Source organism: Drosophila gunungcola (genome assembly GCF_025200985.1).
Source record: "Drosophila gunungcola strain Sukarami chromosome 3L unlocalized genomic scaffold, Dgunungcola_SK_2 000002F, whole genome shotgun sequence".
In the NCBI taxonomy this organism is placed as follows: domain Eukaryota; kingdom Metazoa; phylum Arthropoda; class Insecta; order Diptera; family Drosophilidae; genus Drosophila; species Drosophila gunungcola.
Window position 1 is genome coordinate 7,795,385 of NW_026453178.1, and position 12,535 is coordinate 7,807,919.

Genomic DNA, 12,535 nt, shown 5'->3' on the forward strand with positions numbered 1-12,535 from the left:
TGTACTATTTATAAGTGTAAAAACAAAAATCAGCTGCTAGTTTCTCTTGTTGTTGTTAATCGAGCCCCCAACTAGGGAGACTTGTTTCCATGTTTCTATGTCGACTGGTGGTTGTCATTCAGTCAAGAGCGAGTCGCCGACGAGATCTGTACAGTAGCCAGCCGGAAAATACATTTTCGCGAATTGAAAAATACAGAAAAACCAGCGGCAATATGTCAATTTTCTCAAAATTGTTGCTCTTCCGCGGGGGTAAGCCAAAAATACAGAACTCGTGTCCCTAAATAAAAAAATGTGAATTGCTTTCAAAAGAATATGCTTTTTGTTTTGAAACATATTTAAGTCATATAATTATTATGTGAAAACTTGAAAAAAATAGAAATTTGTGTTCGTCATGCAACTCTTTTGTTTTTTTTATAGAAAATGTATTTTTTCGTTTGCAAAATATATCTATAATTATGTGAAAACTTAAAAAAAATATATCAAAAATGTTGTTTGCCATATAACTTATTTAATTTGTAAATAGAAATTACTTTTTGTATATTATTAAGTGATTGGAAAGATTCATTTTTTAAAAATTTAATCTCCATAAATAATACAAACATGTGAATTTGTTTTTGGAAAAAAAGAAATAATTTACATAAAAAGCTTTTACAAGGGCTTTTCCATAGTCTATACAAAATATTTTTAAAAAGAAATATTTCTATAAAGGAACTTTTTTTCTTAAATGTTTTCGCTTTTAAAAGTTATATTACAAACTAATTTATATAGATGTTTTTTATTTAACTAGTGTTGAAACATTTTTATTGATTTTTTAATATTAATATACTTTATTTTGCTTTGTGCGTGTTTACTTATATTTGATTTTTTATTATGAAATATTTCATCTCCAGTGGGAGGTCGCCAATACAGCGCTGCGGCTCAGTCCCAGCTGCGAGAGATCTTGGGCACCCAGCTGGCAGGGATCAAGGAGGCCGGCACCTTCAAGGCCGAACGAATCATTACGTCGTCGCAGAGCACCCAGATCACAGTTCAAGGCAGTGACAAGAGGATACTCAACTTTTGCGCCAACAACTACCTTGGGCTGGCGGTAAGTGAACTTTATATGAGTCTATTAGCTTCAATTAAGAATTTCTCTGGACCACCAGAACCATCCGGAGATTGTGGAGCACAGCCAGAAGCTGCTGGAGCAGTATGGAGCCGGTCTGAGCTCAGTGCGTTTCATTTGTGGCACTCAGGATATTCACAAGCAGCTGGAGAAGAAAATAGCCCAGTTCCATGGACGCGAGGATACCATTCTGTATGCCTCCTGCTTTGACGCCAATGCCGGAATCTTTGAGGCCATTCTCACTCCGGAGGACGCAGTGTTCTCCGACGAACTGAACCACGCCTCGATCATCGATGGCATTCGACTGTGCAAGGCCAAGAAGCAGCGCTACAGGCACCGTGATTTAAAGGACTTGGAGGAGCAGTTGAAGGCCAGCGATGCTCGACTCAAACTTATTGCCACCGATGGTGTGTTTTCCATGGACGGAAACATTGCACCTCTGGCCCGCATCGTTGAGCTGGCCAAGAAGTACAATGCTCTCGTCTTTGTGGATGAATGCAATGCCACTGGCTTCTTCGGCGCCACGGGACGTGGAACCGAGGAGTACGACAATGTGATGGGTGAGGTGGATATCATCAACTCGACGCTGGGCAAGGCCTTGGGTGGAGCCTCCGGCGGTTACACCACAGGGCCCGCCGAGCTCATCTCTTTCCTGCGCCAGAAGTCCAGGCCGTACCTGTTCTCCAACACCCTGCCGCCGGCGGTTGTGGCAGTTGGCCTGAAGGTCATGGACATGCTCCTCCAGTCTAGTGAGCTCACTCAGCGGGTCCAGAGCAACACACAGCGCTTCCGGCAGGCCATGACCAAGGCTGGCTTCACTATTGCCGGCGAGAACCATCCCATCTGCCCCGTGATGCTGGGCGATGCTCGTCTCGCCTCCAAGTTTGCCGATGAGATGCTGAGTAAGTTAAAAGATTGTTTATCGCTAGACCTACACCCTACTTGAATCTAATTTATCCTTTAGCCCGGGGCATCTATGTCATCGGCTTTAGCTACCCAGTGGTTCCTCAGGGAAAGGCCCGCATCCGCGTTCAAATCTCTGCTGCCCACACTGAAGCGGAAATCGATCGGGCTATTGCTGCATTTGTTGAAGTCGGTCGCTCTCTGAAAGTAATCCAGTAAAAAAGAGTATTGAATATTGAATTTACGTTAATTGAAACTGCATTTATTTAAAGAGTACTGAGAGATTGTCTTTAAAATGTTTGTCAATTTATAAAAAACTCCAGTTTTGCATTTATTATAAAACAGCTGCATTTATCAATACAGTTTCAAGAATAAATCCTTTAATTTCTGTTTAATGTTTAATCTGAATTTCTTTAAGAAACATGAAAAGCATGAACAATTCTAACCCGATAAAAAAAGGAGTAAAAGTCAACTACCCAAAGAAACTAGATCTTCAAAAGATCTTTAATGTTTACTAACATATAAGAATTATTCAATTTCTTACTTACTTCAATTCATATTAGAAAACCACCATCAATTGACCACATTTCGTGTTTATGGAGTAGCTTTATTTGGTTCATAAGATTAACTAAAGATCATTTACTAAGTAAATAATAGACTGTTGCAGTTGGGTTTAACTTAAGCTTAGATTGCACGATAAAAGAAAGTCTGGCTCAAGCCGGTAAATGCACGCGCCAACTTAACCGAGCACAAACATACATATATGCACTAAAAAATCAATAACAAATAATTCGAGTCGAGTAACAAATAAACGTATAAAACAATAAGGGAAAGTATGGGGTGTGGGCTGGACGAATCTCTTAAAACATGTGGCATAAACTAAAATGGAATCAATGGTTCAGTTCTGAAGACGTCTGAATAGTTAAAATGCCAGGTGCTTTGAGTTGGCCCAACAGCAAAAGGAAACTTTTACAAAGCGCGAAGTGTGAGTAGATTGGGCTAGGAGTACCGAGGTGTACATATTGCGATGACTATGAATACTTTGGTTAGTGTTGTGTTTGCATGATGCAATGGTTAGATGCAATTCAATTCGATTCGATTCAAGTCGTTTGTGATTATTTGTTGACCAGTCCGCGAGCTTTGGGATACGCCGAAGCGGGCTTCTTGGCCGGCAAACGGCCCGTGGGCGGACGGCGGTTGGAGTCGAGGTTGGAGGCGGCGCTCGGCAGTCCACGGCTCGACTTAATGTTCCGGACATTCGGTATGGAGCTGCCCACGGTGGCTGCAGTCCCAGGACCAGAGCCCCCATTGGCATTCGCATTGATGATGTTCTCTAGCCGGCTGCGCAGTGAGTTGGTGTGTGAGTCCACTATGTCGATATCATCGCTGCCCGTTTGCATGGCCTGGGCGAGCACCGCCTGCAACGAGGCCGACACCTTGGGCGTACGATACTCCTGGGTGGTGCGGCAGGGCATCTCCAGTTCGTAGTTCACGATGTTCTCGCTCTTAAAGCGCAGAGAGCTGGGCGCATTTGACTTGGCCTCCTGCAGGGCATACTCGGAGGTGGGTCTCCGGCGCTGCGGATGCGACACAGGACGCCTGCTGCTGAACTTGCCATCGCCGCCAGGAGGCGTGGGCAACGACATCGAGGAGAACTTCCACTCCTCCTGCTCCTCGTCGTACTTGGCCTGCGTGTACAGACGCTGTTTCACCTCGATGGGCACAAAGTTGTCGATGATCAGTAGCTGGCGCTTAAGTTCCTTGACCAGCTCGTTCTGGGCCATCTCCAGTTCCCTGAGGTCCTGGTTGTGGTCGGACTTGCAGTCGTTAAGCTCCTGCTGCAGAGCCAAATACTTGGCATAGCATTTCGAGAGCTTGCGCTTCTTCAGCTCCACTTCCTGCTCGAGGGAGACATTCCGTTCGCGTATCTCCAGCGTGGTCTCCTCCTGCAGCTCCAGCTGCTGCTGGATCTCGATTTCACGCTTCTTGCGCTCCGCAATTTCCACCAGCTTCTTTTCCAATTCGATCTGACGCTCGCTGTATGTGTCCAGCAGATTCTTGCCACCGCGCACCAGTTGACCTTCCAGTTCGGCCAATTTGGCCGCCAGTTTTGTGTTCTCCACACGCTCGCGTTCCAGTTCCTCATTGGACTTGGCCACCTCGGCCTCGTTCTCCTTATCCGACTCGGACTCGGCCCCCTCGGCATCGCTCTCCTCTTCGGGCTGCTCAATGGTCGATACTTGCAGAGAGTCAGACATTTCCTTGGACACGGGCTCCTTTTTGGGCTTCTTGATGCGCTGCTTTTTCGCTGTGACCTGCTTCTCGGTGCGCTGCTGCTGTTGCGGTGCAATCAGCCGCTTGAGCCGCTCGATCTCCGCCTGGTACTCCTTCAGCTTGGCGTCCTGCGGATCCTCGTTCTTGATCGGCTGATTCTGGATGGACTTGGCCCGCGAAGCGTAACGCAGAGTGGTCAGCGTTTCGTTGTAGTTGTAGTTCGAGGGTCCAATGTTGGCAATCATAATGGTCTTCGAATTGCCACCCAGCGAATCCTGCAGTAAGCGTGTCAGCTTTGAGTCACGGTACGGAACGTGGGGTGAACTCTCCGCCAGGGCGGAGATCACGTTGCCCAGCGAGGAGAGCGCCAGGTTGATCTTGCTGGCCTCCTTCAGCCGTTCCGCCGAAGCTCCCGTCTTGGACTGCCGCTCGCTGCCCGCCAGATCGATGAGATTCAGCTTGCCCACCTTGATGGTATTCGTCTCAGTGTCGCACATTTCGATCTTGATCATGAAAATGGCGTGGGATCTGCAAGGGAATTTAATAAATTAGTTTCCCAATCAAACAATCTTAGTTAGCATCTTGCCTGCTTGCGCATCACTCACCTTGAACTATGCTCATTCATGTTGGTGAATCCCACGGTGCGATTCTTGTTGCCCACCTGCATCACACGGATCATGTCGTCCACGCTTTTGCAGTTAATGGCATGCAGATTGGGCACGTACACGCCTGATCCCCGCTCGCGAACCTCCAAATGCTTGGAGTTGGGCTTGAGGAGATCCCGCAGCTCCTCCATGTAGATCTCCAGATAGGAGACGTCCACCAGGAACTGGAAATTCTCGGTGCGATTGATGTGCAGCCAAATCTGCTCGAAGGTGCGCGGTATGATGCCCATCAGGTCGTCATTACCACGCACGCCCTCCATGGTGAAGGTTTTGCCGGTGCCCGTTTGGCCGTAGGCGAAGATGCAGCCGTTAAATCCCTCCAGCACGGAGCTGACAAGGGGAAAGACCACCTCGTGGTAGAGCGTCGTCTGCGAGGCGCTCGCATCATAGGCGGCATCGTAGGTGAAGACCTTTCGCTGCTCCTTGTTGGCATCCACGACGTTCTGCAGCTCCACCACGCCCCTGTTCGGATAGACATTGACCACCTCCGGTGATCCTTCCGAGCGCTCCCTGTTGCTCATGGGCCTGCATCTGACCACCACCTGGACGCACTCATTGGGCGTCTGGCTGCCGGCGGTTCCAGGTCTCCTGGGCTTGGCACTCATCTCCGGAAATCCGTGCGTTCCTCGGTTCCGTGATTTTCGTGCTCGTTTGTGTGTGGTTGACGGTGACTCAGTCCGCTTCCCCCTCAAAAGACGAGTAGCTGTGGCGACCAAAAACAAATGACGAATAAAATCAATAATTCCCTCCTGACGCAACCGTCTGAATTGGGCACATCACCGTCCGTTTTGCCAGCAACTCCTCAAGTTTTTTGGCCACTTGAGCAGTTGGGCGAAACGATTCGGCAATCATCTATTATTACCTGTTATTTTGAAGCCAATTACTTCACCTTGAATTCGCTTTTTTTGTCTCAGCTGCGGTTAACAGAGTTTGGCTCAAATGGTCAGTGTGGCCAGGCGCTGCAAACACTCCTGCACCAAATACGGGCTGGACAAATGAGGGTCCTACTAATAAATATGGTACCCCCAATAACAAAGCGCGAAATTTCAAAAGAAATCTAGGTACATAGGTACATGAATAAATTAATAAGGTCAAACGTATTTCAACTAAGCTTAATACTTTTTTCATTTATTCTTCATGATTTGTCTATTAGATTTTGTAACTTAGTCACAATTTCAAACTTGATGACTTTTTCATAAATTCAAGTAATTTTTGATCTTAGAATCTTATCTTTACATAGTTAATGGGAGAATGTTTTTTAAATATTTTGTTTCTTAGTTAAGTGATTAAATCTCATTTATTGATAAAAACGTTGTTAAAGGTTTTTATTCACATTAAAAAAAAGGCATTATTTATCATTAACACTTGTTAAAATAACTATTTTTATTTTTAATAAACGTTTACAAATCACGTTTACTGGACTTTGATTTGCTCGAACTAGATTTGCTAGAACCGGTTTCTCCTCGCTTGCGTTTGTTCAGGGGATTTCGTGGATCGTAGGCGTCATACCAATCGTCACCCTTTTTATTAGCATCCTTGGCCAAAACGGGAGCCGTGCTGTTAAAGTTCAAAGTGTGCGACAGCCAGTCGTCGCCTATTATCTCCTGTTCCACAGAACGGTCGTCCAGCTCTTTGGGCTCCGGTTCGCACTCTTCCGAGGTTGACTTTTGCTTTAAGTTGTCCAATTTGGTGCGGAATTTGGAAAGTAAGCTTAGAGTAAACGCCTCCCTGATAAGTTGAAAATTTTCATAATATACAATGCCCATTTTAAGAGAAAAAGATAGCCAACCTTGACTGTCCTTTGGGTTGAAGCTTCGTTTTGGCTGTGTATTTCTCCTTGGACTCTATAAAATCGTTGATGTAATGGTTTTCGGCAGCACCCTTAATTTCGGTTGATTTTGCGGCCTTTTCCTGTCCATTCGTGAGTAGTTTATCCTTGCTCTGCTTATCCATTTGATACTGCTTTTTGAGTGAAGCAATTTCTTCACGGATTTTTGATCTAAAAAACATAACTTTAATGAGTAACCCAGAATAATTCTGTTTGGGTTGATCTTACTTCTCCTCTGAGACTTTTCGACTTTGTTCTTTCTCTCGCGTCATCAGAACATCCTCTTCGTCCTCCGAATCAGTCTTTTCCTCTACTACATTAACTTTCTTGTCTGGTCGACTCTTTGAACTCTTGGACAGCTTCATTTTGACGAGATCTGAGCTGGCAGTGGAAGGCTTATCCTTGACACTATCCTCAATTAAATCGTCGGACAATTGCTCCTCGATTTCGGTCTTCTCTACTTTGGGCACTCGAATGGGTTCCTTGCTTAGTTTAGGGTCATCAGTAACGTCATGCAGGGATTTAGCTTTACCAGCGTTCTGTTTAACATAGACGTTGGTCTCCTCCTCATCGCCCTCGGCTTCTTCGCCAAAAGACAGCAGACCGAAGTTCCTGTTGATTGTTTTAGCACTCGTGTGATTAGTTTGAATATATTAAAACCGAAGCTAATTTGATTCATGGTTGGTAAAATAAAAGTATGTATGGTCACGGTTTCGGTTAATCAAAACAGTAATTAGTAGATAAATAGTGTTATACAATGTTTTCTATTAGTAGTTATACATTTTTGTTACGGTTATGCCGGACGATTTACCAGTAAATGATTTTTTTAAATATGTTTAAAGAAACAAAACAAAAAAAAAGAAATATTGTATTAATCTAATATACGATGTTAAAATATGGATCGTGTATATCTTATTAGGGGCTTAAAACTCGTAATCCCTGGGATCTAGAACGGATATCTTACTTGACTCCCTGCCGTTCCTTCTTGTTCTTTTTGCTCTTTGTGGCAGGCTTAGCCAGTGTGCGAGGTACGATGTCGTCGAAGGGATTGCTGAGCACCTCTGTGGAAACGATGCGATGGGCGTGCATGGGCCGCTCCTGGTGGTCCACGATGCCCTCCTCCAGCTTGAGCATGTTGTAGATAGTGTCGCCGGTGACCTTGCCGAACAGAGTGTTCTTGTTCTGCAACTCCGGCGTGGGTGCAAATGTGAAGAAGAACTGCGAGGCGTTGTCATCCTTGCCAGAATTGGCCATTCCCACGAGGCCACGGCGGGTGTACCGCAGGCGGGAGTGGAACTCATCCTTGAAGGGCTGTCCATAGATGGACTCGCCGCCGGTGCCATCTCCACTCGGGTCGCCGCCCTGGACAATAAATCCCTTGACAAGCCGGTGAAACTCGGTGTTTTTGTAATATCCCTCCAGGCACAGTTGCACAAAGTTCCGGCACGCCTTGGGACACTCCCGTGCCCACAGCTCGATGTCTATGTCGCCCACAGTGGTCTTTAGAAGGACCTTTCCCGACGTGGGCGGCTCCTGGATGTAAATATTGCTCATTTCTCTCACAAAATTATAAACAACCAAAGTGGCAGAGTGACCGTAGCGGGTTGAAAGAAAATACCATACAATTTCAACAGATGGTATATTGAAATATACTCATGGAGAGTTAATGGGGTTAGAAAAGAATTAACGGTACAACTTATTTTTAAAAGTTAAAAAAATATTCTGGCGCCTTGTTTTAAAAGGAAAATATACAAATTGTATATTACATTAATATCTATATAGTTAGATTGAAAAAAAACTTTGATTGAAAAAAATAGGAGTAAAACTTACTTATTGTTTAAAAATCCCATGCTGAAACTTTATAATTCATGCAAAATCTTAAATCTTAAACTTATTTTACAATAGGTGAATGTTTGTGGTGGTAACATTTTAAATTCGAAATACACTTTCATTCGATAACTTTCTGCTTTTGATTTTTTAATAGGTAACTAGGCAACCGTTTTGTTTTCATGTTTATTGTTTTTTACTTTATCTTTTTCAACTGTGCGGTTTGATTGATTTGAAAAAATGAATTTCAACGACGACCCACTAGCGGAACTACTCAGCGATAATAGCCTGGATAATGACAACTTTTTCGATTCTCCAGCGGGCGGAGGGGCTAAAAAGCCCCCGAAATTGTCGAAACCGAAGGGAAAACTGGAGGATTTGTTTGGCATTCAGGAGGAGACGGAGGCGGATGTGCAGGGTCAGGGGTCGGGAGCCAGGAGCAAACCCAATGCCACCAGCACGCCCAGGATTGTGAAGCAGAAGCCCTCTATTTCGCTTGGACGATGATCTTGCCGAGGATGATGACCTGGGCTTTGATCCCAAGCGACCCAAGAGCGGGGGCGCCAAGAGGAGCCTCTTCGACGATCTATTGCCCAGCAGTGTGGAGCCCAAGAAGAACATCTTTGATGAGATCCTGGCCGGTGATGCCGGCAAACGTCCTGCCACGGCCAAGCCATCGATGTCCCGCCAATCCACAGATACTACGACGGAGAACTCGCAGGCGAGACCGAAAACCTCGACGGGAAGAAGGAGCTCTGCTCAATCGGCCACCGTTAATGCCGATCCTTTGGGTCTCTTTGGCAGGGATACGAACGCCACCGTTTCGGGCATGTCAACGCCCGTTTCCAAGAAGCGGGGCACCACCGCGGATTGGCTGGGCTTGGAGCAGGAACAGGATCAGCGACCAACCACTCCCAAGCCACAAACCCCCAAGAAACTGGTGTCTGGTGAAGGTCCTCCGAAGAGTACAGCCGACATCCTGCGCCTTCCCGACTCCGATGAGAACGATGTGGAGCCGGAACCCGTAAAACCAGCTGTTCTCAGCGCTCCATCCGGCGTCACTGCCTCCACCCAGAACATCCTGATGTTGAGCAATCTCAATCTGGAGAGCAATCACAAATTCAATGCCTTGCAGCAGCAGGAGGCGCAACTGGTGATTGCCGCCCAAATGAAGAACCAGGAGAGGACCTTGCTGGAGATGCAGCGGCGCCAGGAGAGCCAGGATCGCAAGTTCCAGGCCTTGATCCAGCAGCAGCTGCAGCGCCAGCAACAAATGGAGGAGCACATCCAGGGGCAGCAGGAGCGGATCAATATGCACATCCAGCTGATGATGTCGCAGCCGGTTCATGTCCAAGAAGTGTCCGTGCCAGTATCCGCTCCCGTGGAGAAACCGGAACCGGAAACGAAGGAGACCACCACTAAGGCAGCCGCCAGCCAGGAACAGGAGCACTTGCTCCTGCTCGAAGTAGAGGCCAAGCGGAATCTGCTGGAGAAACAGCGACTGGATGAGCTGGTGGCCAACATGAAGGTCAACTACGAGCAGGAAATCGAAATGATCGATACTTCATATAAGTGAGTAATCCTTATTTTCTGCTACGAATGATATAACATAACTTTTAAGTTAAAGTTAAAATAATCAAATCGATCAAGAGTTCAATTTAAAATTAGCTCATCTAAACAACTTTCATTTGTTTATTTATTACTTATTTTTTTAACAAAATAATTTTTAAAAGCAGTGTAATTTCAAATCAGCCTTCATCTGAAATTCTGCAAGGAAATAAAAATTCCAAAAAAGATATCCATATTTTTTAAAACATTTAAGGTTGTAAAATTGAAAAACCCTTATGGTACACTTTGTTTAGTTCAAATATTTTGATTTTCATCCATTGCTGTTTTCAGTTGTCTTAAATATATATTTTCAAATTTTTAAAACATTATTAAAAATACTAAACTAAAATCTAATGAATATAAATCAATTAGAAACAATTTCAGATCTTATGTTTTCCACATTAAATAAAGTGCATTGAATTTATTATTATGGTTTAAATATTAAAATTATGAATTCAATAGTCAGATATATAATCGGTGTGTCGGTTTATTTATAGAAATTAGAAAATATTTTTCATGGTGTGAAGTTCTTAAATTTCTGTTCATACTTCTTGTATATTTCCTCCTCCAGAAAGCAAATAAAGGTCTTGGAAGAGCACTTGTCCGCCGTCGAGGATCGCCTCAAACTGGAGAACACCGAGCTGCGGCAGTACTACAGCGACAAACTGGAGAAACAGAAGCAGGACTACGTGGAGCAGATCTCCAACTTGCGGCAGGATCACGAGGACGAGGTGCGCAAGCTGCGTCGGTCCCACGAACAGGACCTCGAGGGGATTCGCCAGGCCAAAGTGCTGGAGTTCTCGGCGGTGCAGGATCATGGCAACTATCTGGAGACCCTGCGTCTGGCCTCCAGCAATCTTCAAGAGCTCCGGGACGGGATGACCGGCAGCCAGGAGAAGGAACGTCAGTTGGAAGCGCGGGAACGACGACTGGCCGACCAGGAGAGGCGTTTGAAAATCAACGAGGAGACGGCCGACGAGGAGAAGCGGCGCCTCATGGAGCTGGTCAGCACGCTAGAGCTGCAATTGGGCCGCCTGTCCAAGGACTCCGCCGAGGAGAACTGGCAGCTGCGCCAGCGGATGTCCAGTTTGGAGGCGGAGCGCAAGGCTTTCGAGCGCGAAAAGGACTTTCACCGCGAGCAAATGCAGCGGGATGAGAAGCGTGTGGAGGAGCTGAAGTCCCTGCAACTGGCGGAGACGGAACGACTGCACCACGATCTCCAGCAGGAGCGCAATCAACTGGCAGTGGAACGCCAGCAAATGGAACTGAGGCAGCAACTGCACGAGCATGGCGACACGGAAAAGGATCGCCGGGAGCTGGAGGCCCAACTCCAGGTGGCCCGCGAGGCCATTCGGCGGGCGGATGAGGAGCGGGATCGCTGCCACAAGCTGCAGCGCGAATTGGAGCAGCGCAAGCGTCATCTTCTGGACAAGGAGAACGCCCTGAATCTCAAGGAGGACGAACTGGGCCAGGCCACCGGTGCCTATCGCCTGGCCACCAGTCGCACCCACATGGCGGAGCACAAGGCCCGCGAGGCGGACCAGCTGCTCCAGGCCAAGCTCAAGATTATGGGCAAGCGGGCCCAAGAGCTGGGCGAGAAGGAGGCCCAGTTGGCCCAGGAACGAATGCTCCTGGCGCAGGATCGTATCGCCATGGTTAATCTCAAAAAGCAGATTCTACGCAGCCGGTGTGCCCTCTGCAAAATGGGTGCAGAGTCCGCGGAACTGGCCTTACGAAGGGGTAATCCCCTGACCACCACCGCCACCGATCTCCCACTGGCCCAAATGCCTCCCAGCAATGCGGAGCTCCTGCTCAAAATGTCTGCCCAGGAACCAGGACAGGTGCAGAGCGACATTGTGGATCGAATGCTGGACGAGAACATTGAGGCATCCTATCGCAGGATGTATAATGCTCCACCTGGTAGTTCCCAGGACGATGTCGACTATGGAGGACGACTGGACCTGGACGATGACTCCAAGGTGGCATTGGATCACGGCAGAAACCTCGACCTTGATGAGGCATTTTTCGCCAACTATAAATAGGATCTTATAGGGGAGTGCAAAAATTTAAAGGATTTTTGTTGCACAGTTTGAAAACAAGACCACAAAATAAGAGACTCAATTATTCAAACTTATTTATATAAATCAAATAAAATTAAAGAGGAGCAGGGCAAATGTTTTTAAATCAGTTTAAAAAACGGTTCTATTGAATTGAATTAACAAATTAAAAAGGAACTCGGCTAAATATTTATCTGAGACTCGAACCAGTCATTTTAATCGATGGTTGCGACATCGATATATATACCGATAGATCCAGACATCGGTA

At 46.3% G+C, this 12,535-nt stretch overlaps 4 protein-coding genes across 4 annotated transcripts; 2 read left to right on the top strand and 2 right to left on the bottom strand.

Moving 5' to 3' along the window:
• The first annotated feature begins 97 nt into the window (after positions 1-97).
• Positions 98-2,448, top strand: LOC128257350 (2-amino-3-ketobutyrate coenzyme A ligase, mitochondrial). Its single transcript, XM_052988329.1, has 4 exons — positions 98-249; positions 891-1,087; positions 1,146-2,007; positions 2,070-2,448. The coding sequence occupies exons 1-4, from the start codon at positions 213-215 to the stop codon at positions 2,225-2,227; spliced, it is 1,254 nt and encodes a 417-aa protein (XP_052844289.1). The 5' UTR covers positions 98-212; the 3' UTR covers positions 2,228-2,448.
• A 146-nt stretch (positions 2,449-2,594) lies between these two features.
• Positions 2,595-5,922, bottom strand: LOC128257349 (kinesin-like protein Klp68D). Its single transcript, XM_052988328.1, has 3 exons — positions 5,810-5,922; positions 4,888-5,650; positions 2,595-4,810 (listed from the first exon to the last, which is right to left on the bottom strand). The coding sequence occupies exons 2-3, from the start codon at positions 5,550-5,552 to the stop codon at positions 3,124-3,126; spliced, it is 2,352 nt and encodes a 783-aa protein (XP_052844288.1). The 5' UTR covers positions 5,553-5,650; positions 5,810-5,922; the 3' UTR covers positions 2,595-3,123.
• Positions 5,923-6,295: 373 nt separating this feature from the next.
• LOC128257675 (spliceosome-associated protein CWC27 homolog) lies at positions 6,296-8,411 on the bottom strand. Its single transcript, XM_052988793.1, has 4 exons — positions 7,740-8,411; positions 7,004-7,387; positions 6,737-6,946; positions 6,296-6,675 (listed from the first exon to the last, which is right to left on the bottom strand). The coding sequence occupies exons 1-4, from the start codon at positions 8,327-8,329 to the stop codon at positions 6,348-6,350; spliced, it is 1,512 nt and encodes a 503-aa protein (XP_052844753.1). The 5' UTR covers positions 8,330-8,411; the 3' UTR covers positions 6,296-6,347.
• A 303-nt stretch (positions 8,412-8,714) lies between these two features.
• On the top strand, positions 8,715-12,317 carry LOC128257698 (trichohyalin). Its single transcript, XM_052988831.1, is given in 3 exon segments — positions 8,715-9,097; positions 9,099-10,174; positions 10,782-12,317. Coding segments are annotated over 3 exon segments (2,802 nt in total). The 5' UTR covers positions 8,715-8,842; the 3' UTR covers positions 12,253-12,317.
• Positions 12,318-12,535: the final 218 nt, after the last annotated feature.